Source organism: Oncorhynchus mykiss, chromosome 4 (assembly GCF_057628025.1).
Source record: "Oncorhynchus mykiss isolate SJ-2025 chromosome 4, ASM5762802v1, whole genome shotgun sequence".
NCBI classification, from domain to species: domain Eukaryota; kingdom Metazoa; phylum Chordata; class Actinopteri; order Salmoniformes; family Salmonidae; genus Oncorhynchus; species Oncorhynchus mykiss.
The window spans coordinates 12,303,276-12,328,030 of NC_143025.1; the positions used below are offsets into that span (position 1 = coordinate 12,303,276).

At 40.4% G+C, this 24,755-nt stretch overlaps 3 protein-coding genes across 7 annotated transcripts in view; 2 read left to right on the forward strand and 1 right to left on the reverse strand.

Moving 5' to 3' along the window:
• LOC110522733 (ATP-binding cassette sub-family C member 8-like) overlaps window positions 1–7,154 on the forward strand; it is a 130,762-nt gene extending 123,608 nt beyond the window's left edge. The window contains exons 38-39 of the mRNA XM_036969077.2: window positions 2,233–2,295; window positions 3,065–7,154. Of these exons, the coding sequence (XP_036824972.2) occupies window positions 2,233–2,295; window positions 3,065–3,202 (201 nt within the window). The 3' untranslated portion in view covers window positions 3,203–7,154. The remainder of the gene's footprint in view (window positions 1–2,232; window positions 2,296–3,064) is intronic.
• A 6,959-nt stretch (window positions 7,155–14,113) lies between these two features.
• Window positions 14,114–19,386, forward strand: LOC110521301 (ATP-sensitive inward rectifier potassium channel 11). The gene has a single exon (XM_021598769.3). The coding sequence runs from the start codon at window positions 16,351–16,353 to the stop codon at window positions 17,518–17,520; it is 1,170 nt and encodes a 389-aa protein (XP_021454444.1). The 5' UTR covers window positions 14,114–16,350; the 3' UTR covers window positions 17,521–19,386.
• A 1,837-nt stretch (window positions 19,387–21,223) lies between these two features.
• Window positions 21,224–24,755, reverse strand: part of LOC110521302 (MOB kinase activator 2) — a 110,150-nt gene continuing 106,618 nt past the window's right edge. For all 5 annotated transcript variants that reach the window (XM_021598773.3, XM_021598771.3, XM_021598772.3 and 2 more), the window contains exons 4-5: window positions 23,281–23,405; window positions 21,224–23,010 (exon numbers count right to left, since the gene is read on the reverse strand). In XM_021598773.3, coding sequence (XP_021454448.2) covers window positions 22,697–23,010; window positions 23,281–23,405 — 439 coding nt within the window. In that variant the 3' untranslated portion in view covers window positions 21,224–22,696. The remainder of the gene's footprint in view (window positions 23,011–23,280; window positions 23,406–24,755) is intronic.

The following is a 24,755-nucleotide window of genomic DNA, read 5'->3' on the forward strand; positions in this document are numbered from 1 at the left end:
CTCCCAGTAACACAGGAGTAACTCTGAGTAAATGGAGCATATCTTAAACAGCTTACTACAGGTCTGCAGAGTGATTGGACATAATTCAGGAGTCAGGAGAAGTGATGCTTTGGTTTGACATAAAGGTTGAGGTGTGGGGAAATTCTGGTAACTAGAGAATCCTTGCATTGATAGTGAGTTTCGATCTTTGAATACTCCAATTATCTTGTGATTCTTTGGTATTATTGCGTTTAAAACACACATATGGCAATATAAAACGTGTTTCAATCAAATGGGCATGATGAGGGAATTAAGTCAAGGTCAGAATACGGCTTGTCTGTAGACACACCTCCGCCACACCTCTATTTCTTTGATCTCCACCCCTAATGAATAGCGGGTAAATAGCATGCTATTCAAATGCTAAAGTTCAAGGTCAGAATACATTTAAAGAGAAAAGTGCATAAAAAGTGAATTACGTTTCATTTACACGTGCCTAATTTGGGTCAAGACTCCCCCCATAGTGAAGGCACAAACTATTTGATTAATTATTTTTTAAGTACGGTGAACTCAAGGATACAGTGCCTTGAAAAAGTATTCATCCCCCTTGGCGTTTTTCCTATTCTGTTGCATTACAACCTGTAATTAAATTGATTTTTATTTGGATTGCAAGTAATAGACACACACAAAATAGTCCAAATTGGTGAAGTGAAATAAAAAAAATAACTTGTTTCCAAAAATGTAAAAAAATTAAAAACTGAAAAGTGGTACGTACATTTGTATTCATCCCTGTTGCTATGAAGCCCCTAAATAAGATCTGGTACAACCAATGATCTTCAGAAGTCACATAATTAGTTAAATAAAGTCCACCTGTGTGCAATCTAAATGTCACATGATCTGTCACATGATCTCAGTATATATACACCTGTTCTGAAAGGCCCCAGAATCTGCAACACCACTAAGAAAGGGGCACCACCAAGCAAGCGGCACCATGAAGGCCAAGGAGCTCTCCCAACAGGTCAGGGACAAAGTTGTGGAGAAGTACAGATCAAGGTTGGGTTATAAAAAAATATCTGAAACTTTGAACATCCCACGAAGCACCATTAAATAAAACATTTTTAAATGGAAAGAACATGACACCAAAACAAACCTGTCAAGAGAGTGCCGCCCACCAAAATTCACAGACCAGGCAAGGAGGGCATTAATCAGAGAGGCAACAAAGAGACCAAAGATAACCCTGGAGGAGCTGCAAAGCTCCACAGCGGAGATTGGAGTATCTTTATGGAAGAGTGGCCGGAAAAAAAGCCATTGCATGAAGAAAAAAATAAGCAAACATGTTTGGTGTTTGCCAAAAGGCATGTGGGAGACTCCCCAAACATATGGAAGAAGGTATTCTGATCAGATGAGACAAAAATGTAGCTTTTTGGCCATGAAGGGTAACATTATGTCTGGCGCAAACCCAACACCTCTCATCACCCCGAGAAACCATCCCCACAATGAAGCATGGTGAAGGCAGCATCATGCTGTGGGGATGTTTGTCATCGGCAGGGACTGGGAAACTGGTCAGAATTGAAGGAATGATGGATGGTGCTAAATACAGGGAAATTCTTGAGGGAAACCTGTTTCAGTCTTCCAGAGATTTGAGACTGGGACAGAGTTTCACCTTCCAGCAGGAAATAACCCTAAGCGTACTGCTAAAGAAACACTCAAGTAGTTTAAGGGGAACATTTAAATGTCTTGGAATAGCCTAGTCCAAGCCCAGACCTCAATCCAATTGAGAATCTGTGGTATGACTTAAAGATTGCTGTACACCAGCGGAACCCATCCAACTTGAAGGAGCTGGAGCAGTTTTGACTTGAAGAATGGGCAAAAATCCCAGTAGCTAGATGTGCCAAGCTTATGGACACATATCCCAAGAGACTTACAGCTGTAATTGCTGCAAAAGGTGTCTCTACAAAGTATTGACTTTGGGGGGGGTGAATAGTTATGCACGCTCAAGTTCAGTTTTTTTGTCTTATTTCTTGTTTGTTTCACAATAAAAAATATTTTGCATCTTCAAAGTGGTAGGCATGTTGTGTAAATCCAATGATACAACCCCCCCAAAAATGTATTTTGATTTCAGGTTGTAAGGCAACAAAATAGGAAAAATGCCAAGGGGGGGTGAATACTTTCGTAAGCCACTGTATAAAAACATCATGTTACTATAGGCTCATCCTCATCTTCTGCCTTTGTCTTGTGACTGTATTGTGCCTACAGGAGAGCATCCTTCAGAAGGTGGTGATGACTGCCTTCGCTGACAGAACAGTGGTTACCATAGCAGTAAGTATCTCTGTTGGAAGGTCCCCAGTTCTGTCTCACCGATATGAAAGCCTATACATCCTGACATGTACTGACGTCAGGTGACTACTGGAGACTTATGATATATTGAGCGTCAGTAGCTCTTCTGCTATGACCTTAATGCAAATGGTGGCAAGGTTGTATCATAGAAATAGAACTAGAATCTGAACTGGTAGCGCAGGAGGGCCCAACTCTAGTCCTGGAGGGCCACCGTCCTGCTGGTTTGGGATTTTCTATTGGACTACATTCTGTGGGAGCAAACATGCTTTTTATGCACTTGGAAATTAGAATAACAAGAGTCAAAAGTGACTACCAGGCTGCCATGGTGGTTTCCCATGGGGAAGTGAGATGGAGATGGGACCATAGGAGACAGCTTACTCATTGGGGCTCCCGAGTGGCGCAGTGGTCTAAGGCACTGCATCTCAGTGCTTGAGGTGTCACTATAGACACCCTGGTTCGATTCCAGGCTGTATCACAACCGGCCGTGATTGGGAGTCCCATAGGGCGGCACACAATTGGCCCAGCGTCATCCGGGTTTGGCCGGTGTTGGCAGTCATTGTAAATAAGAATTTGTTCTTAATTTACTTGCCCAGTTAAATTAAGGTTAAATTTAAGTAGGGTAGATCCCTGAAAGATCACTGAAATGTATCTTTAGTAGGTCGCCGAATGTCAGAAGACAAATGTTGTTAAAAATGTTTATTTCTCTCTAACCTAATGTTTCTTTCTTTCTCTCTTTTCTTTCTGTACTTAGCATCGTGTCCACACCATCCTGAATGCAGACCTGGTGATAGTGATGAAGAGAGGGATCATTCTAGAATACGACAGACCCCAGGCACTGCTGGAGAAAGAGGACAGCGTCTTTTCAGCATTCGTCAAGGCGGACAAGTGACCGATGAGGATGAGGGAGGAAATTCAAAGTGCATTTGAAGAGCTTATTTCCAAAACGCTATATCCACCAATTTTTAACATTTGTGCTTTTTCATCAGAAATGTTTGCGTATGTGTATAATCATGTGTGTGTAAAATATTACTATTCTTAGATTTTTTTATTCATAGATTTTAGATGTGTAAGAAAATTTGTTTTTTCTAAATTCTATATATTCATTGTTTAGTTGGAATGTAATGTTGGTATCCTGTATATTTGACTGTGATATGTGGTGGTCTCACCTAGATATCTTAAGATGAATGCACTTACTGTAAGTCGCTCTGGATAAGAGCATCTGCCAAATGTAAATGTTTTACATACAGATCTTATATTACTGTATTGACTTTTTTTATATTTATGTCACACATTTATAATTTATACATTTCTTACATTTGACTGTGTAGGCGGATATATATACAGTGGGGCAAAAAAGTATTTAGTCAGCCACCAATTGTGCAAGTTCTCCCACTTAAAAAGATGAGAGAGGCCTGTAATTTTCACCATAGGTACAAAAAAAATCCATAAATCACATTGTTAGATTTTTAATGAATTTATTTGCAAATTATGGTTGAAAACAAGTATTTGGTCAATAACAAAAGTTTATCTCAATACTTTGTTATATACCCTTTGTTGGCAATGACAGAGGTCAAACGTTTTCTGTAAGTCTTCACAAGGTTTTCACACACTGTTGCTGGTATTTTGGTCCATTCCTCCATGCAGATCTCCTCTAGAACAGTGATGTTTTGGGGCTGTTGCTAGGCAACACGGACTTTCAACTCCCTCCAAAGATTTTCTATGGGGTTGAGATCTGGAGACTGGCTAGGCCACTCCAGGACCTTGAAATGCTTCTTATGAAGCCACTCCTTCGTTGCCCGGGCGGTGTGTTTGGGATCATTGTCATGCTGAAAGACCCAGCCACGTTTCATCTTCAATGCCCTTGCTGATGGAAGGAGGTTTTCACTCAAAATCTCACGATACATGGCCCCATTCATTCTTTCCTTTACACGGATCAGTTGTCCTGGTCCCTTTTCAGAAAAACATCCCCAAAGCATGATGTTTCCACCCCCATGCTTCACAGTAGGTATGGTGTTCTTTGGATGCAACTCAGCATTCTTTGTCCTCCAAACACGACGAGTTGGGTTTTTACCAAAAAGTTATATTTGGGTTTCATCTGACCATATGACATTCTCCCAATCTTCTTCTGGATCATCCAAATGCTCTCTAGCAAACTTCAGACCGGCCTGGACATGTACTGGCTTAAGCAGGGGGACACGTCTGGCACTGCAGGATTTGAGTCCCTGGCGGCGTAGTGTGTTACTAATGGTAGGCTTTGTTACTTTGGTCCCAGCTCTCTGCAGGTCATTCACTAGGTCCCCCCGTGTGGTTCTGGGATTTTTGCTCACCGTTCTTGTGATCATTTTGACCCCACGGGGTGAGATCTTGCGTGGAGCCCCAGATCGAAGGAGATTATCAGTGGTCTTGTATGTCTTCCATATAATTGCTCCCACAGTTGATTTCTTCATACCAAGCTGCTTACCTATTGCAGATTCAGTCTTCCCAGCCTGGTGTAGGTCTACAATTTTGTTTCTGGTGTCCTTTGAAAGCTCTTTGGTCTTGGCCATAGTGGAGTTTGGAGTGTGACTGTTTGAGGTTGTGGACAGGTGTCTTTTATACTGATAACAAGTTCAAACAGGTGCCATTAATACAGGTAACGAACGAGTGGAGGACAGAGGAGCCTCTTAAAGAAGAAGTTACAGGTCTGCGAGAGCCAGAAATCTTGCTTGTTTGTAGGTGATCAAATACTTATTTTTCCACAATAATTTGTAAATAAATTCATTAAAAATCCCACAATGTGATTTTCTGGAGAAAAAAAATTATAATTTTGTCTGTCATAGTTGAAGTGTACCTATGATGAGAATTACAGTTCTCTCATCTTTTTAAGTGGGAGAACTTGCACAATTGGTGGCTGACTAAATACTTTTTTGCCCCACTGTATATAAGGAATTTGGCTAAAAAAAAGACATGATTATTTGTCTCTCTGAAATTAAACCATCAAGCGATAGATTTTAAACAAATACATGCCTGTCACTGAAAAACCCATGACATGATTAGATTGGTGAGTGTTTTCACTATCTCTTTCAGAAGTTCTTTAATCAGGAAAAGCTCATTTCTGAAAATGGATATATACAGTGCCTTGCGAAAGTATTCGGCCCCCTTGAACTTTGCGACCTTTTGCCACATTTCAGGCTTCAAACATAAAGATATAAAACTGTATTTTTTTGTGAAGAATCAACAACAAGTGGGACACAATCATGAAGTGGAACGACATTTATTGGATATTTAAAACTTTTTTAACAAATCAAAAACGGAAAAATTGGGCGTGCAAAATTATTCAGCCCCTTTACTTTCAGTGCAGCAAACTCTCTCCAGAAGTTCAGTGAGGATCTCTGAATGATCCAATGTTGACCTAAATGACTAATGATGATAAATACAATCCACCTGTGTGTAATCATGTCTCCGTATAAATGCACCTGCACTGTGATAGTCTCAGAGGTCCGTCAAAAGCGCAGAGAGCATCATGAAGAACAAGGAACACACCAGGCAGGTCCGAGATACTGTTGTGAAGAAGTTTAAAGCCGGATTTGGATACAAAAAGATTTCCCAAGCTTTAAACATCCCAAGGAGCACTGTGCAAGCGATAATATTGAAATGGAAGGAGTATCAGACCACTGCAAATCTACCAAGACCTGGCCGTCCCTCTAAACTTTCAGCTCATACAAGGAGCAGACTGATCAAAGATGCAGCCAAGAGGCCCATGATCACTCTGGATGAACTGCAGAGATCTACAGCTGAGGTGGGAGACTCTGTAGGACAACAATCAGTCGTATATTGCACAAATCTGGCCTTTATGGAAGAGTGGCAAGAAGAAAGCCATTTCTTAAAGATATCCATAAAAAGTGTTGTTTAAAGTTTGCCACAAGCCACCTGGGAGACACACCAAACATGTGGAAGAAGGTGCTCTGGTCAGATGAAACCAAAATTGAACTTTTTGGCAACAATGCAAAACGTTATGTTTGGCGTAAAAGCAACACAGCTCATCACTCTGAACACACCATCCCCACTGTCAAACATGGTGGTGGCGGCATCATGGTTTGGGCCTGCTTTTCTTCAGCAGGGACAGGGAAGATGGTTAAAATTGATGGGAAGATGGATGGAGCCAAATACAGGACCATTCTGGAAGAAAACCTGATGGAGTCTGCAAAAGACCTGAGACTGGGACGGAGATTTGTCTTCCAACAAGACAATGATCCAAAACATAAAGCAAAATCTACAATGGAATGGTTCAAAAATAAACATATCCAGGTGTTAGAATGGCCAAGTCAAAGTCCAGACCTGAATCCAATCAAGAATCTGTGGAAAGAACTGAAAACTGCTGTTCACAAATGCTCTCCATCCAACCTCACTGAGCTCGAGCTGTTTTGCAAGGAGGAATGGGAAAAAATGTCAGTCTCTCAATGTGCAAAACTGATAGAGACATACCCCAAGCGACTTACAGCTGTAATCACAGCAAAAGGTGGCGCTACAAAGTATTAACTTAAGGGGGCTGAATAATTTTGCACGCCCAATTTTTCAGTTTTTGATTTGTTAAAAAAGTTTGAAATATCCAATAAATGTCGTTCCACTTCATGATTGTGTCCCACTTGTTGTTGATTCTTCACAAAAAAATACAGTTTTATATCTTTATGTTTGAAGCCTGAAATGTGGCAAAAGGTCGCAAAGTTCAAGGGGGCCGAATACTTTCGCAAGGCACTGTAGCAATTAAGAATGAAACTTTTTACTTGTACCATGGGCTGTATATTATTATTCTATTTTTGTACATAAAATGTTAATTCTATGTTAATAAAAAACATAATCATTGCACAGCAGTGTTTTGCCAACAGTTTATTGACAGGAAGGTAGTTTTGTGTGACCTCATAATGTACAAAACCAAGCAAGTCAGCTGTGGAAGGCTGGATTAGAATGACACTTCAACTGACTCTGGGCTGTGATCTAGAAATAGTCAATACTATCTAGCTGAAGCAGCTCCCAGACAGACAAAAGTCCCAGGAACAGTGTGTCTTTTTGGAGTTTAGGGTGAGATTAGGGTTGGGGTTCATGTAAGCGTTGGACTTGAGGTTAAGGGCTGTGGAACATGTGACACCAGGGTATCACAGTGCCAGTGCCTGCAATGTGAAAGTGACTGCTGCAAGCAAGGTTTATATTGGAAGTGTTTATGGGAATGCCAAGGTTAATATTAACATTTATGGAGTCCCCTGGTTTGTTATGGGGGCCCCAGCACCCATGGACATTCTGGAAATGTGAACCCAGTTCAGCATGGATTTTGTGTATCGTGACTGAGAAAGTTACACAAGGGATGTCAGAAACAAAGATTTAGGACCTGAATCATAGCCTTGAAAAACAGCACGAGGGATCAGATTCCATGTGTATGTAATGGGCCTTCTCCAGGGTTGCTGGACAATGGTCCACAAACACCAACACAGTCGTGAAGAGGCCACGACAACATCTCTTCCCTCTCAGGAGGCTGAAAAGATTTGGCATGGTCCCTAAGATCCTCAAAAAGTTCTACAGCTTCACCATTGAGAGCATCTTGACTGGCTGCATCACAGCTTGGTACTGCAACTGTTTGGCATCCGACCCCAAGGCGCTACAGAGGATAGTGCATAGGACCCAATACATCACTGGGGCCAAACTCCCGGCCATCCAGGACCTCTACACCAGGCGGTGTCAGAAGATGGCCCTAAAAAATTGTCAGACTCCAGCCACCCAAGTCATAGACTGTTCTCTCTGCTACCGCACGGCAAGTGGTACCGATGCACCAATTCTACAACCAACATGACCCTGAACAGCTTCTACCCCCAAGCCATAACATGACTACAACATTGTTTAAATAGTTAACCAAATAGCTACGCTGACTATGTGCATTGACCCTTTTTGCACTAACTTTTTTGACTCATCACACACGCTACTGTTAGTTTATTATATGCTACTGTTAGTTTATTATATGCTACTGTTAGTTTATTATATGCTACTGTTAGTTTATTATATGCTACTGTTAGTTTATTATATGCTACTGTTAGTTTATTATACGCTACTGTTAGTTTATTATATGCTACTGTTAGTTTATTATACGCTACTGTTAGTTTATTATATGCTACTGTTAGTTTATTATATGCTACTGTTAGTTTATTATACGCTACTGTTAGTTTATTATATGCTACTGTTAGTTTATTATATGCTACTGTTCGTTTATTATATGCTACTGTTAGTTTATTATATGCTACTGTTAGTTTATTATACGCTACTGTTAGTTTATTATATGCTACTGTTAGTTTATTATACGCTACTGTTAGTTTATTATATGCTACTGTTAGTTTATTATATGCTACTGTTAGTTTATTATACGCTACTGTTAGTTTATTATATGCTACTGTTAGTTTATTATACGCTACTGTTAGTTTATTATACGCTACTGTTAGTTTATTATATGCTACTGTTAGTTTATTATATGCTACTGTTAGTTTATTATATGCTACTGTTAGTTTATTATATGCTACTGTTAGTTTATTATATGCTACTGTTAGTTTATTATACGCTACTGTTAGTTTATTATACGCTACTGTTAGTTTATTATACGCTGCTGTTAGTTTATTATATGCTACTGTTAGTTTATTATACGCTACTGTTAGTTTATTATATGCTACTGTTAGTTTATTATATGCTACTGTTAGTTTATTATATGCTGCTGTTAGTTTATTATACGCTACTGTTAGTTTATTATACGCTACTGTTAGTTTATTATATGCTACTGTTAGTTTATTATACGCTACTGTTAGTTTATTATACGCTGCTGTTAGTTTATTATATGCTACTGTTAGTTTATTATATGCTACTGTTAGTTTATTATACGCTGCTGTTAGTTTATTATATGCTACTGTTAGTTTATTATATGCTACTGTTAGTTTATTATACGCTACTGTTAGTTTATTATACGCTACTGTTAGTTTATTATATGCTACTGTTAGTTTATTATATGCTACTGTTAGTTTATTATACGCTACTGTTAGTTTATTATACGCTACTGTTAGTTTATTATATGCTACTGTTAGTTTATTATATGCTACTGTTAGTTTATTATATGCTACTGTTAGTTTATTATACACTACTGTTAGTTTATTATACGCTACTGTTAGTTTATTATACGCTACTGTTAGTTTATTACACGCTACTGTTAGTTTATTACACGCTACTGTTAGTTTATTATATGCTACTGTTAGTTTATTATATGCTACTGTTAGTTTATTATATGCTACTGTTAGTTTATTATACGCTACTGTTAGTTTATTATATGCTACTGTTAGTTTATTATATGCTACTGTTAGTTTATTATACGCTACTGTTAGTTTATTATACGCTACTGTTAGTTTATTATACGCTACTGTTAGTTTATTATATGCTACTGTTAGTTTATTATACGCTGCTGTTAGTTTATTATATGCTACTGTTAGTTTATTATATGCTACTGTTAGTTTATTATACGCTGCTGTTAGTTTATTATATGCTACTGTTAGTTTATTATACGCTACTGTTAGTTTATTATATGCTACTGTTAGTTTATTATACGCTACTGTTAGTTTATTATACGCTACTGTTAGTTTATTATACGCTACTGTTAGTTTATTATATGCTACTGTTAGTTTATTATACGCTACTGTTAGATTATTATATGCTACTGTTAGTTTATTATACGCTACTGTTAGTTTATTATACGCTACTGTTAGTTTATTATACGCTACTGTTAGTTTATTATACGCTACTATTAGTTTATTATACGCTGCTGTTAGTTTATTATACGCTACTGTTAGTTTATTATATGCTACTGTTAGTTTATTATACGCTACTGTTAGTTTATTATATGCTACTGTTAGTTTATTATACGCTGCTGTTAGTTTATTATATGCTACTGTTAGTTTATTATATGCTACTGTTAGTTTATTATACGCTACTGTTAGTTTATTATACGCTACTGTTAGTTTATTATACGCTGCTGTTAGTTTATTATACGCTACTGTTAGTTTATTATATGCTACTGTTAATTTATTATACGCTACTGTTAGTTTATTATATGCTACTGTTAGTTTATTATACGCTGCTGTTAGTTTATTATATGCTACTGTTAGTTTATTATACGCTACTGTTAGTTTATTATACGCTACTGTTAGTTTATTATACGCTACTGTTAGTTTATTATACGCTACTGTTAGTTTATTATACGCTACTGTTAGTTTATTATACGCTACTGTTAGTTTATTATATGCTACTGTTAGTTTATTATACGCTACTGTTAGTTTATTATACGCTGCTGTTAGTTTATTATATGCTACTGTTAGTTTATTATACGCTACTGTTAGTTTATTATATGCTGCTGTTAGTTTATTATACGCTACTGTTAGTTTATTATATGCTGCTGTTAGTTTATTATATGCTACTGTTAGTTTATTATACGCTACTGTTAGTTTATTATACGCTACTGTTAGTTTATTATATGCTACTGTTAGTTTATTATACGCTGCTGTTAGTTTATTATACGCTACTGTTAGTTTATTATATGCTGCTGTTAGTTTATTATATGCTACTGTTAGTTTATTATACGCTACTGTTAGTTTATTATACGCTGCTGTTAGTTTATTATATGCTACTGTTCGTTTATTATATGCTACTGTTAGTTTATTATACGCTGCTGTTAGTTTATTATATGCTATTGTTAGTTTATTATATGCTACTGTTAGTTTATTATATGCTACTGTTAGTTTATTATATGCTACTGTTAGTTTATTATACGCTACTGTTAGTTTATTATATGCTACTGTTAGTTTATTATACGCTACTGTTAGTTTATTATACGCTGCTGTTAGTTTATTATATGCTACTGTTCGTTTATTATACGCTGCTGTTAGTTTATTATACGCTACTGTTAGTTTATTATACGCTGCTGTTAGTTTATTATATGCTGCTGTTAGTTTATTATACGCTACTGTTAGTTTATTATATGCTGCTGTTAGTTTATTATATGCTACTGTTAGTTTATTATACGCTACTGTTAGTTTATTATATGCTGCTGTTAGTTTATTATATGCTACTGTTAGTTTATTATATGCTACTGTTAGTTTATTATATGCTACTGTTAGTTTATTATACGCTACTGTTAGTTTATTATACGCTGCTGTTAGTTTATTATATGCTGCTGTTAGTTTATTATACGCTACTGTTAGTTTATTATATGCTGCTGTTAGTTTATTATATGCTACTGTTAGTTTATTATACGCTACTGTTAGTTTATTATATGCTGCTGTTAGTTTATTATATGCTACTGTTAGTTTATTATATGCTACTGTTAGTTTATTATACGCTACTGTTAGTTTATTATACGCTACTGTTAGTTTATTATATGCTACTGTTAGTTTATTATACGCTGCTGTTAGTTTATTATATGCTACTGTTAGTTTATTATATGCTGCTGTTAGTTTATTATATGCTACTGTTAGTTTATTATACGCTACTGTTAGTTTATTATATGCTGCTGTTAGTTTATTATATGCTACTGTTAGTTTATTATATGCTACTGTTAGTTTATTATATGCTACTGTTAGTTTATTATACGCTGCTGTTAGTTTATTATATGCTACTGTTAGTTTATTATATGCTGCTGTTAGTTTATTATATGCTACTGTTAGTTTATTATACGCTGCTGTTAGTTTATTATATGCTACTGTTAGTTTATTATATGCTGCTGTTAGTTTATTATATGCTACTGTTAGTTTATTATATGCTACTGTTAGTTTATTATATGCTATTGTTAGTTTATTATATGCTACTGTTAGTTTATTATATGCTACTGTTAGTTTATTATACGCTGCTGTTAGTTTATTATACGCTACTGTTAGTTTATTATATGCTACTGTTAGTTTATTATATGCTATTGTTAGTTTATTATATGCTACTGTTAGTTTATTATACGCTGCTGTTAGTTTATTATACGCTGCTGTTAGTTTATTATACGCTGCTGTTAGTTTATTATTTTATCACGTTATTCCTAGTTATATGTACATATCTAGCTCAATTACCTCGTAACCCTGCACATCGCCTCGATACTTGTACTCCTTGTATATAGACAAGTTATTACCTCGTAACCCTGCACATCAACTCGATACTGGTACTCCTTGTATATAGACAAGTTATTACCTCGTAACCCTACACATCGCCTCGATACTTGTACCCCTTGTATATAGACAAGTTATTACCTCGTAACCCTGCACATCAACTCGATACTGGTACTCCTTGTATATAGACAAGTTATTACCTCGTAACCCTGCACATCGCCTCGATACTGGTACTCCTTGTATATAGACAAGTTATTACCTCGTAACCCTGCACATCAACTCGATACTGGTACTCCTTGTATATAGACAAGTTATTACCTCGTAACCCTGCACATCGCCTCGATACTGGTACTCCTTGTATATAGCCAAGTTATTACCTCGTAACCCTACACATCGCCTCGATACTTGTACCCCTTGTATAAAGCCAAGTTATTACCTCGTAACCCTGCACATCGACTCGATACTTGTACCCCTTCTATATAGACAAGTTATTACCTCGTAACCCTGCGCATCGACTCGATACTGGTACTCCTTGTATATAGACAAGTTATTACCTCGTAACCCTGCACATCGCCTCGATACTGGTACTCCTTGTATATAGCCAAGTTATTACCTCGTAACCCTGCACATCGACTCGATACTTGTACCCCTTGTATATAGACAAGTTATTACCTCGTAACCCTGCGCATCGACTCGATACTGGTACTCCTTGTATATAGCCAAGTTATTACCTCGTAACCCTGCACATCGCCTCGATACTGGTACTCCTTGTATATAGCCAAGTTATTACCTCGTAACCCTGCGCATCGACTCGATACTGGTACTCCTTGTATATAGCCAAGTTATTACCTCGTAACCCTGCACATTGACTCAGTACTGATACTCCTTGTATATAGCCAAGTTATTACCTCGTAACCCTGTACATCGACTCGATACTTGTACCCCTTGTATATAGACAAGTTATTACCTCGTAACCCTGCACATCGCCTCGATACTGGTACTCCTTGTATATAGACAAGTTATTACCTCGTAACCCTGCACATCAACTCGATACTGGTACTCCTTGTATATAGACAAGTTAGTACCTCGTAACCCTGCACATCAACTCGATACTGGTACTCCTTGTATATAGACAAGTTATTACCTCGTAACCCTGCACATCAACTCGATACTGGTACTCCTTGTATATAGACAAGTTATTAGCTCGTAACCCTGCACATCGACTCGATACTGGTACTCCTTGTATATAGCCAAGTTATTACCTCGTAACCCTGCACATCGCCTCGATACTGGTACTCCTTGTATATAGCCAAGTTATTACCTCGTAACCCTGCACATCGCCTCGATACTGGTACCCCTTGTATATAGCCAAGTTACTTGTATTATTACGTGTTTTACTTTATTATTTCTCTATTTTTTTCCCTCTCTGCATTGTTGGGAAGGGCCCTTAAGTATCCATTTCACTGTTAGTCTACACCTGTTGTTTACAACCCAGTTTCTACCCCCAAGCCATAAGACTGCTACATAATTGTTTAAATAGTTAATGGGTGTCAGAAACACAACACCTGCCCAAGACATCACCGAGACATCGCTGAGACATCACACTCTTTTCCCTTCTTTAGCCCCTGTTTCTTGTTTTGTTTTAATCTCTGTTTGTTGTTTAGTATCTATTATTGTAAAGCACTTTGGGTCATTGAAAAATCGCTATATAAGTCCCATGTATTTGTATTATGTTCAGGTCTATTGTCTGAGATGCATGTAGTTTGATTGTGTGTTGTCTAATTATTTTCTTATTATTATATTATGGCATTAGTGTTTGGGAAGATTGTCTATAATTGAGAATGAATAAATAGCCTTCCATATGTGAAAAGGCTCTAATTCAATCATTTGAGTTGAAACATTGATTAACTAAATGTAGTTCATTGATCCCTAGAGGGAAATGCCATCAGCATAGCCCAGACTTTCAGATGATGTTTCATATTAGGCTACTGATCAAGTACAGCTGAAAGAGGAACAGTTTCTTCTGCCTCATGTCTTCCCTGCTCAAGCTCTGGTTTCAGCCAGGTCACACCAGATGGTCCTCAGGACGTCGGGAGATGTCTTCAATACCGGCCACTAGGGGCAATGTGAGCCTCTATTACCGTCTAGTAACATAATTGTCAATAATTGATTGGACTTATACAATGCTTTTTCTAGTCACCCAAAGCGCTTTAAGGGGGAAGCTCATCTCATCCACCACCAATGTGTAGCACCCAATGTATTGAGGCAGAATGCTCACCACACATCAGCTATCAGGTGGAGAGGTGAGGAGGGATATATACCTATTAGTAATGAGGGGGATGATTAGGTGGCCATGATGGAAATGGGGTCAGGTTGGGAATTTAGCCAGGACACCAGGGTTAACACCCCTTCTCTTATGATAATTGCCATGGCATCTTTAGTGACCACAGAGAGTAAGAACACCTGTTTAACATTCCATCTGAAAGACAGCATCCTACACAGGGTGATGCCCCCATCACTACCCTGGGGCCTTGGGATATGATCTTAGGAATAGTTCCCCCTTCTGGCCCTCCAACACCACTTCCAGCAGCATCTGATCCATGGCTTAAACCACCAGCTCTGGCTCCCAAGATTGCGCCTTTAATTCCAGTGCTAGGGACTTGTTTTTATTGTTTCTGTCACTAACCTTAACCCTTACCTAACCAGTCAAAATTAATGACTAAATTTACCCGTCAAGTTGTTCTGTTTTAACCCTATCCCAAACCTTAACCCTTACCTTAACCAGTCGGATTGAATGGCTAAACTGAACCATCGAAATACTGAAGAGATTCTGTGAAATCTTGTTGCTAATTTAGCAGCACTGAGCTTCATCTAACCTGCCTGTCTCCCATAGAGATAGTTAGATGACACAACACTGTAACTGTTCTATTATGGCATCTGTGAGAGCATGGGCAGTGCCATTGAGGCAATCTCCATTTTGAAGTAATCAATTATCTTCTTCTACTTCTATGAGTTGGTAAACAAACTGGAAGGGTGCATACTGCCACTGAGTGTGTTGTTTGAACAGGTATAAATCAAATCAAATCATCAAATCAAATTTTATTTGTCACATACACATGGTTAGCAGATGTTAATGCGAGTGTAGCGAAATGCTTGTGCTTCTAGTTCCGACAATGCAGTAATAACAAGTAATAACAAGTAAGTACAAGTAAAGCCAAGGTTGGCGATTTATTGCCACTGCAGTTATACTTCATTGGCTGAACCCTCCTGGTGACCTGGATGGAATTATGTGATCCTTCCTTAACCAATAGGAAGTCCCACCCAGGTGACTACTTAAAAATGGCGAAAGTCCTCTAAAATGGGCTTTTGGGAAATGGAGTCCTCTATGTATCTCTATGCTCCCTCATCAGAACAATGGGGCCGGGGTAGTTGTATCACCTCTGGGTAAAACACTCGGGTTAGTAGACGATTACACCACTCCTGTTACGATATATCTACCTCGTTAAAGGTTGGCCTATACATGAGCGAATTCTGTTTTCATCGTGTGGAAAGCGCGCCAGACCGGTGAGTCAACAGCGATGGAAATATCGAGTTGCAGTTCGTGACTGACAGCGGCAGCTGAATCTTCTCATGAGACCTGGGCGGCTATGGTGGTGCCCCTGCCTAACCGATGTGAGGAGCACACATAATTTTAGAGACTAGATGACAGCACAACACTCTCTCCGGACAGCTGCTGTCTTTCGGAAGAGTACTGTCACCGGCGGTTGACCTTCGACTAGAAGACAGTTGAGAAAAGGAATTCCTTAACCAATATATTTCATCAAGAGAAGAGGTAGCCAATCTTCGTAATCCAAAGCAAGTGGTTAGGGGGTGACTAGTAGGCTATGGGAGCATTATGCTTTCCCGAAAAGGACTGATCCCGGACGACTACTTGCTTACCCGCTTGGCTGAGGATGTCCAGCAGCCTAAATTCAAGGCGTCAAAAGCGCGGAAGGCTCGTTTCGTCGCCAAAAACGGAACCTGTAATGTGGCCCACACGAACATTCGCGAACAGGGACGGTTCCTACAGGATGTTTTCACCACTTTAGTGGATCTAAAATGGCTTCACACGCTTATAATTTTCACTATGTCATTTCTGTGCAGCTGGCTGCTGTTTGCAATGGTTTGGTGGCTCATTGCCTTTGCGCACGGCGACCTGGATCAAAAGGGTGACGACTTTGTCCCGTGCGTGACGGACATCCACTCCTTCTCATCTGCGTTCCTTTTCTCCATAGAGGTACAGGTGACCATCGGGTTCGGGGGGCGCATGGTCACAGAGGAATGCTTGTCTGCCATAGTGGTCCTCATCATTCAGAACATCGTGGGCTTGCTGATTAACGCCATAATGCTGGGGTGTATATTTATGAAGACGGCCCAGGCCAACCGGCGCGCCGAGACGCTGATCTTCAGCAAGCACGCCGTCATCTCCATCCGAAATAACAAACTGTGCTTTATGATCCGTTTAGGGGACCTGCGGAAGAGCATGATCATCAGTGCCACCGTGCGGATGCAGGTGGTAAGGCGCACCACCACTTCGGAGGGCGAGGTGGTCCCCCTGGACCAGATAGACATTCACATGGACAACCCCGTGGGGACCAACGGTATTTTCCTGGTGGTCCCTCTCATCATATGCCACGTTATTGACAAAGACAGCCCGCTCTACGAGCTATCGCCATTGGATTTACAAAATAATGAAATCGAGGTGGTAGTGGTGCTGGAGGGGGTGGTGGAGACCACGGGGATAACAACCCAGGCCCGGACATCCTACCTGTCTGAGGAGATACTGTGGGGGCAGCGCTTTGTGCCCACGATATCCGAGGAGGAGGGCATGTATGCGGTGGACTATTCTAAATTCGGTAACACAGTTAGAGTAGCGACACCCAGCTGCAGTGCCAAGAAACTGGATGAGAAGGGAGGCATCGCCAGGTTTAAACTGCAAGAGCACGCTACCCCGCGGCCGTCGGTGAGAAGGCGGCGGCTCTCACTACGCATGAAGCAATACAGCACCATCAGCCCACTAGCCTAAATAGCCTACTTTTACAGGTATAAAGGAGTTGCCATTGCATTTTGTATATGAAAGTAATAGATTTGTATTACCTATTGAATTGTAATGGATAACTTTGTAATACTACAGGAATGAAATGTTTATTATGTTCTAGCAGTGTTATTATTCTGTTCCATGGCACCCACAGGGTGTGCAGGCCTTTTTCTTGCCCAGTCCTAACACCTGCTTCTACGAAGGACGTGATTAGCAGTAGCGTGCATCATGGGTAAAAATCACTGCGGAAGCCAGAAAAAAAATCAATAATCTGCTAGTTCATATGCCTTGCGACCGTGATACAACCATGGAGAGTTATTGCAAGTTGTAAAGAAAACGAGCTGCCTCCACTATTCCAGCACCATTTCAACATCATCAAATCACCTCTGCTTAGTCTAATACAGTGACAACCAAAAACAATTTAGGCCAATCAACATAAGCTAAATATGTGGCTGGCCATGGTTCTGATTTGTGTGTGCGCAAGCGGAAAAAACGTTGGGTCAACCTACCTGTAGAGTAATTGAGTACCGTAGTCATAATATCCATAAAACCTAGCAGTCAAACAAGGAAATGGTTCCAATCGTTTTCCCACCATTTTTCCCATTGTGGGTTTTTAGAAACGCTTAAAATAAGGCCTGTGCTTTGTGTAGGCTTACCCAGGAGTGACATTTTTATAACTGTAAATCTCTCTAGGACAAGGTGACTTTTATCAAAATATTTTCCTGTATTTACCCCACAAAAATAAAACCGTAATTAGCTGATGTGTCTATCAGAAATAACTACAAATGCAATGAGACTGCCGAATCAAGGCAAATAATCTCTGGATTAACTATGTAATGTTAGGTAAATGTAGTAATTAATAAATTGGCAAAATGTTTTTAAATTGACAATTCTGTCAACTGTCTTGTGCAAGTTTTAAATTGACACAATACCTGTTAGTAAAACTGTCAGCCAGAGGTGACATGCAGGATCTTGCAGGGATTCTTGCTTGAGAAATGAATCTTTGCTAAGAAGCCATTTTTGTTTCTTTTTGACTATTTTATATGAACATAATCACAGTAAGGTGCTTACTTGTTACGCTAAAATTTGAAATCGAGATAAAAATGTCTGCACTGGAACTTTAAATAAATAGAATGGTTAAATTAGCATTATTTAGAGCCCCCCGATATTAGACTTTTGTTGCATTTAAAGCTGCAAAATGTAACTTTCACATAGAAATATGAGTTATAGATCTGTCACTCATTGAAAGCAATTCTAAGAAGTGCAGTGCACCTTTAATGGGGCTCACACACACTCCCCCCTGTAATTCATACTCAGCGCTGGACAAGACGAAACACCTTCACAGCCTGTGGGTATAGTAAAGACCAGGATCAAATAACACTGTATTTTGTAGCCCAATAGCTCTATTATAGACTGCAATGTGAATGCGACATTACCTGAAGCATTAGGTGATTTTAGGTGCCTGAATGTCTTGTTTTAGCAATTCCACAATATGCACGTATCAAATACATTCTTAATCAGGGTCCTAAATGAAAACATATGCACATGGATGACGGAATGCAGTTTGATAGATTTATAACATTATGCAAAGTTATGCAAGTACTGTATCCAGTTGGGAGGCAGAGGCCAGTGTGTGTGTACTGGTGCCCAACACTCCCACTGAAGAACAAGCCTCCTGCAGGCTTTCCATCTGGCACTGCATTAAAACCAGTAGAACAGACACTGTGGCCCTTGAGGACTTCAGCACTGCTGATCTACATAGTGATGCTCTTGTATGGTAAAAATCACTATGGTTTTTGATAGTGTTTATGCAAAGCTTGACTTCGGCAATAAAGAGGAAATGCCTGTTGAAAAGCACTTGACATGTACTGTGTGTGTATATATATATATATATATATATATATATATATATATATATATATATATATATATATATATATATATATATATATATATATATATATATATACACTGCTCAAAAAAATAAAGGGAACACTAAAATAACACATCCTAGATCTGAATGAATGAAATATTCTTATTAAATACTTTTTTCTTTACATAGTTGAATGTGCTGACAACAAAATCACACAAAAATTATCAATGGAAATCAAATTTATCAACCCATGGAGGTCTGGATTTGGAGTCACACTCAAAATTAAAGTGGAAAACCACACTACAGGCTGATCCAACTTTGATGTAATGTCCTTAAAACAAGTCAAAATGAGGCTCAGTAGTGTGTGTGGCCTCCACGTGCCTGTATTACCTCCTTACAACGCCTGGGCATGCTGCTGATGAGGTGGCGGTTGGTCTCCTGAGAGATCTCCTCCCAGACCTGGACTAAAGCATCCACCAACTCCTGGACATTCTGTGGTGCAACGTTGGTGGATGGAGCGAGACATGATGTCCCAGATGTGCTCAATTGGATTCAGGTCTGGGGAACGGGCGGGCCAGTCCATAACATCAATGCCTTCCTCTTGCAGGAACTGCTGACACACTCCAGCCACATGACGTCTAGCATTGTCTTGCATTAGGAGGAACCCAGGGCCAACCGCACCAGCATATGGTCTCACAAGGGGTTTGAGGATCTCATCTCGGTACCTAATGGCAGTCAGGCTACCTCTGGCGAGCACATGGAGGGCTGTGCGGCCCCCCAAAGAAATGCCACCCCACACCATGACTGACCCACCGCCAAACCGGTCATGCTGGAGGATGTTGCAGGCAGCAGAACATTCTCCACGTCGTCTCCAGACTGTCACGTCTGTCACTTGTGCTCAGTGTGAACCTGCTGTCATCTGTGAAGAGCACAGGGCGCCAGTGGCGAATTTGCCAATCTTGGTGTTCTCTGGCAAATGAAAAACGTCCTGCACGGTGTTGGGCTGTAAGCACAACCCCCACCTGTGGACGTCGGGCCCTCATACCACCCTCATGGAGTCTGTTTCTGACCGTTTGAGCAGACACATGCACATTTGTGGCCTGCTGGAGGTCATTTTGCAGGGCTCTGGCAGTGTTCCCCCAGCTCCTCCTTGCACAAAGGCGGAGGTAGCGGTCCTGCTGCTGGTTGTTGCCCCCCTACGGCCTCCTCCACGTCTCCTGATGTACTGGCCTGTCTCCTGGTAGCGCCTCCATGCTCTGGACACTACGCGGACACACAGCAAACATTCTTGCCACAGCTCGCATTGATGTGCCATCCTGGATGAGCTGCACTACCTGAGCCACTTGTGTGGGTTGTAGACTCCGTCTCATGCTACCACTAGAGTGAAAGCACCGCCAGCATTCAAAAGTGACCAAAACATCAGCCAGGAAGCATAGGAACTGAGAAGTGGTCTGTGGTCACCACCTGCAGAACCACTCCTTTATTGGGGGTGTGTTGCTAATTGCCTATAATTTCCACCTGTTGTCTATTCCATTTGCACAACAGCATGTGAAATTTATTGTCAATCAGTGTTGCTTCCTAAGTGGACAGTTTGATTTCACAGAAGTGTGATTGACTTGGAGTTACATTGTGTTTAAGTGTTCCCTTTATTGTTTTGAGCTGTATATATATATATATATAGATAGATATGTGTAAGGATGATATGCAGAGGAGAGTTTCCTTGACATGTTTTCCGTGTCATATTTCTATGCATGTCACAACATCATCATCATCATCATCATCATCATCAGGTTGACAGAAGACAACACGAGACCGAGCAGCATTTCTGTATTTTATTCGATTATAATCAGCAGAGCTTAAAAATATTAAATTGCTTTTAACTTAGTTAATAATTAAAATACATAAAAATAAAAAGCCAGAACTGAAGAACCCTGCAAACAAAACCAAATTAAAATAAATAAAGAGAATAAACCCTCCTCCTCGATAGAGGCTGTCTGATTGATTCCTCTTTCCTCTCTCTGTACAGTGAAGATGAAGCAGACCGTGCAGCTTTCTATATATATGTGTAGGATAACATCTTTCATTAACTACTTTCCTCTTTGATCATTTAAAAAGGGAGAAAAAAAAACCAAAAGACAAGGGGCTGGGCTGGGGGGCTTCTTCAGCAATACAGAACAGTAAAGCAGACCACACCATACTTCTCCTTTCTCTCCTCCTTTCCTCCCCTCTTTCTGGGCCTGCAGACATTACCAATGTCCTTGTCCTTCTCCTGTGCTGCTAGAGAGGGCAGGGTGGCCAACGCTCCATCACACCGCAGCAAACAGCAGTTCCCTGGGGAAGAGGTCTCCACTCTGCACCAACCTCCCCTGTAACCAGACATGGGCACCAGTCTGTCTTGTAATAGCGGGTCTGGTCATATTAAATAACTTACATAGAATTTTGATATCTTCTTATCTCCCTGTTTGCGTGGCAGTGCCACCCTATGTCTATACTGCCCCCTATGGGTGGCCTCTGGGACAGGGATGTTAAAGAGGGGTTCATCAGGTGAATACATGACTAAAGTAATACGAGAATGACAACTGTAATATTGAAGGGACAGAGTAGTTTTGTGAACAAAGAGAGTGAGGGTGGGAGAGAATAATAGCAGTGACTTGTGTTCTCTCTGGTCCTGAGTAGGAAGCGCTTTAATCATCTCCAGGTTAACAACTCAAACAGTGATTGGCTAGTATTGTCCCACTAGGTAGTAACGTGGCTCCCTATAGACCTTCCCCCTTCAATCCTCCCACCACTAGGCAGGAGCGAAGAGCCAATACTCATTGTTGAGTCACCTTTTCTCCACACAATAACAACACTGTACGATAGATAGTAGGTTAGGCAGAGAACAGAGGGAGAGAAGGGCAAACAGAAACACTGTCTCAAATGAGAAAAACAAATACAACCAAATAAAACTTTTCCAACAGAATAAAATAAAATAAAACCAAAATGAAAATAAAAAACATTACATATTTGTTCCTAGTTTAAATTGCAGAGCAGATGGGAGGGATTTGCCCCTGGAAGGAACAGGCTCACACCAATTCCTGTTGGTGTGGCAACACCCCCCCCCCCCTCCCCCTCAAATAAACCTTCCTTCCGGCTGGTTGGTGTCAGTGAAATATCAGGTTAGTGGAAGGTCTCTAAGTCCTGCTGCTGGAGCCTGAGGTCTAGGAAGGGGACCAGGAACGTTTCCATCTCTTCTCTATCTTCATCTTCTACCGTCTTCTTCCCGGGGCTGCTTGTCACGGCAACCCCTGCTCATCTCTCCGTCACGTGGTTGTGTGAGGAGGGGGCCGAGTTAGGGGAGGAAGGGGCGGCGGGTGCTGGGGTGGGGGGCACAGGGGCGCAGAGGATTTCGGACAGGTCGTCCATGATACAGGTCTCCTTGGGGTCGACCAGGTTGAATTCCCTTACGAAAACAATGAAATGTGCGTACAGAGTGTTCAAGTGACCCTGCAGGTCCAGGGCCACTGTCTCCTTAAAATGAGCCCAGTAGAGGTGAGCCAGGACGTGGAAGAGGTACCGGCAAATCTTCTTTACCAAAGAGTCAAACGAGTTGGGGAACTCTTTGCCTGCATGGAGAAAGAGAGGAGAGAAAAGGGAGAACGAGCATGGTTAAAAAAATATTGTGGTCTTTTTTAGTTGGTTTGGTATTGCCAAGATATTATCACAATGCCAAAACTGTTCCTAAAGTCCAAAAATCATTTAAGGACTTTTACTACTTGAGACATTAGAGGGCAGCAACAGCACAGTTCACAAAGTCCCAGCTTCAGTGTGACGTCAGAGGAGAAGAGGCTACAGTAGTGCCGACTGACCACAGCGAGGACCAGAGCTCAACTCACCATATTTGGTAGGGAAGTTTTCCTCTTCTGTGACCAGCTTCTGCACCAGACTCATGACGAAGTCGACGTACTGAGGGGCAGTGCATTTTGTCTTCTTCCCCCTCTCGTCATACCAGTAGTATATTCTGGACACAAACAGAAAGACAAAGTGGGTTATTTTTCTAAGTCACTACTGCCTCATGTGTACATACATGCGCTTTGAAATGTACATGACCTCGGCTGTTATTCCTTCATCTAGTAGTTATTGCTGACAAGTCATCTGATATTTAACAGGAACAACCTGGTAGGTTCAATCACTACCTACATCTCATTATTAATCATCTCTGGTAAAAGGATGAGTACGAACTGAGGCAGCTTTCTTGCACGGCAAGGTGTGCTTTTACAGAAACTCAAAATGGCTGAATCATTCACTTCATAATGTTGAAAGATGGAAGACACTAGGCCTAAGAGAGAGATTGTGGTTGGAACACATATACTCCTACTTTAATCAACTAGTCCCTTTAGAATCTGTGACAGAGCTGTCCCTTTAGAATCTGTGACAGAGCTGTCCCTTTAGAATCTGTGACAGAGCTGTCATGATTTAACAAGGAATGTAGCTTGTCTACAGCTTTTTTTAATGTATCCAATCACGTAGATACATTTTTATAGGCAGTAATTTCTGTAGGCCTAATGGAAGCTTGGGTGTGCAGCACGCGTCTGTGTGTGTAGAGGGAGAGGTCGGATGGAAATTGAGTGAGACATGTAACAGAGGGAAAATGTAGGGAGAAGAACTGTGACTTGGCTAGGTTCATTTGTTGTTGTAAGTCGCTAATACACATAACAAATGGAAAGAACACGTGTAGCAATGGTCGTTTTTGTGACAAAATTTCACCGGCCTGTTCAGGCAGCTACAAAACAGATTCCAAATGCCTGAAGGCTACTGTAAGACTGCGATATAACTTCAATGCCCCCTTGCGGTCATACCACGCAATAGGATTTCATGTGGCATTTTGTTAAAATGCTCTCATTGTTTTAACGGAAAACTGGTATAATATTTTTTTTTAAATCCATTTGTCACATATCCCTAGTGTGGATCTGCCAAACAGGCCTCCAGCCCAGCCCAGCCAACCACCTCCTAAAATAGACATGTTTGCATATTTTCATTCCAGTGGACTTAGCGATCCCCCTGTCCTGGCCCTTCCATTTCCTGATTGGGACGAATTCCCTGCAGTCTCGGAGTAACACGACACTGATCCCCCAGTCGCACGGCCGCTCACTCTGACTGGTCAAACATTTCCGGAGAGGGGTGACCCAGTTAGATGGTGGTTGTAACTGAATGCCGCCCCTCAGGGCTAGCCATGGGGTATCATGAGTTAGCAAGGTCAAATGGCAAGTCAGTGAAGCCGCCAAACAAAACTAGCACGGCTAGCATGACACTGGCAACCAGGGAATACTGTACTATAGCTAGCAGCGGGATAGTGACGCTAGGCTGGGCA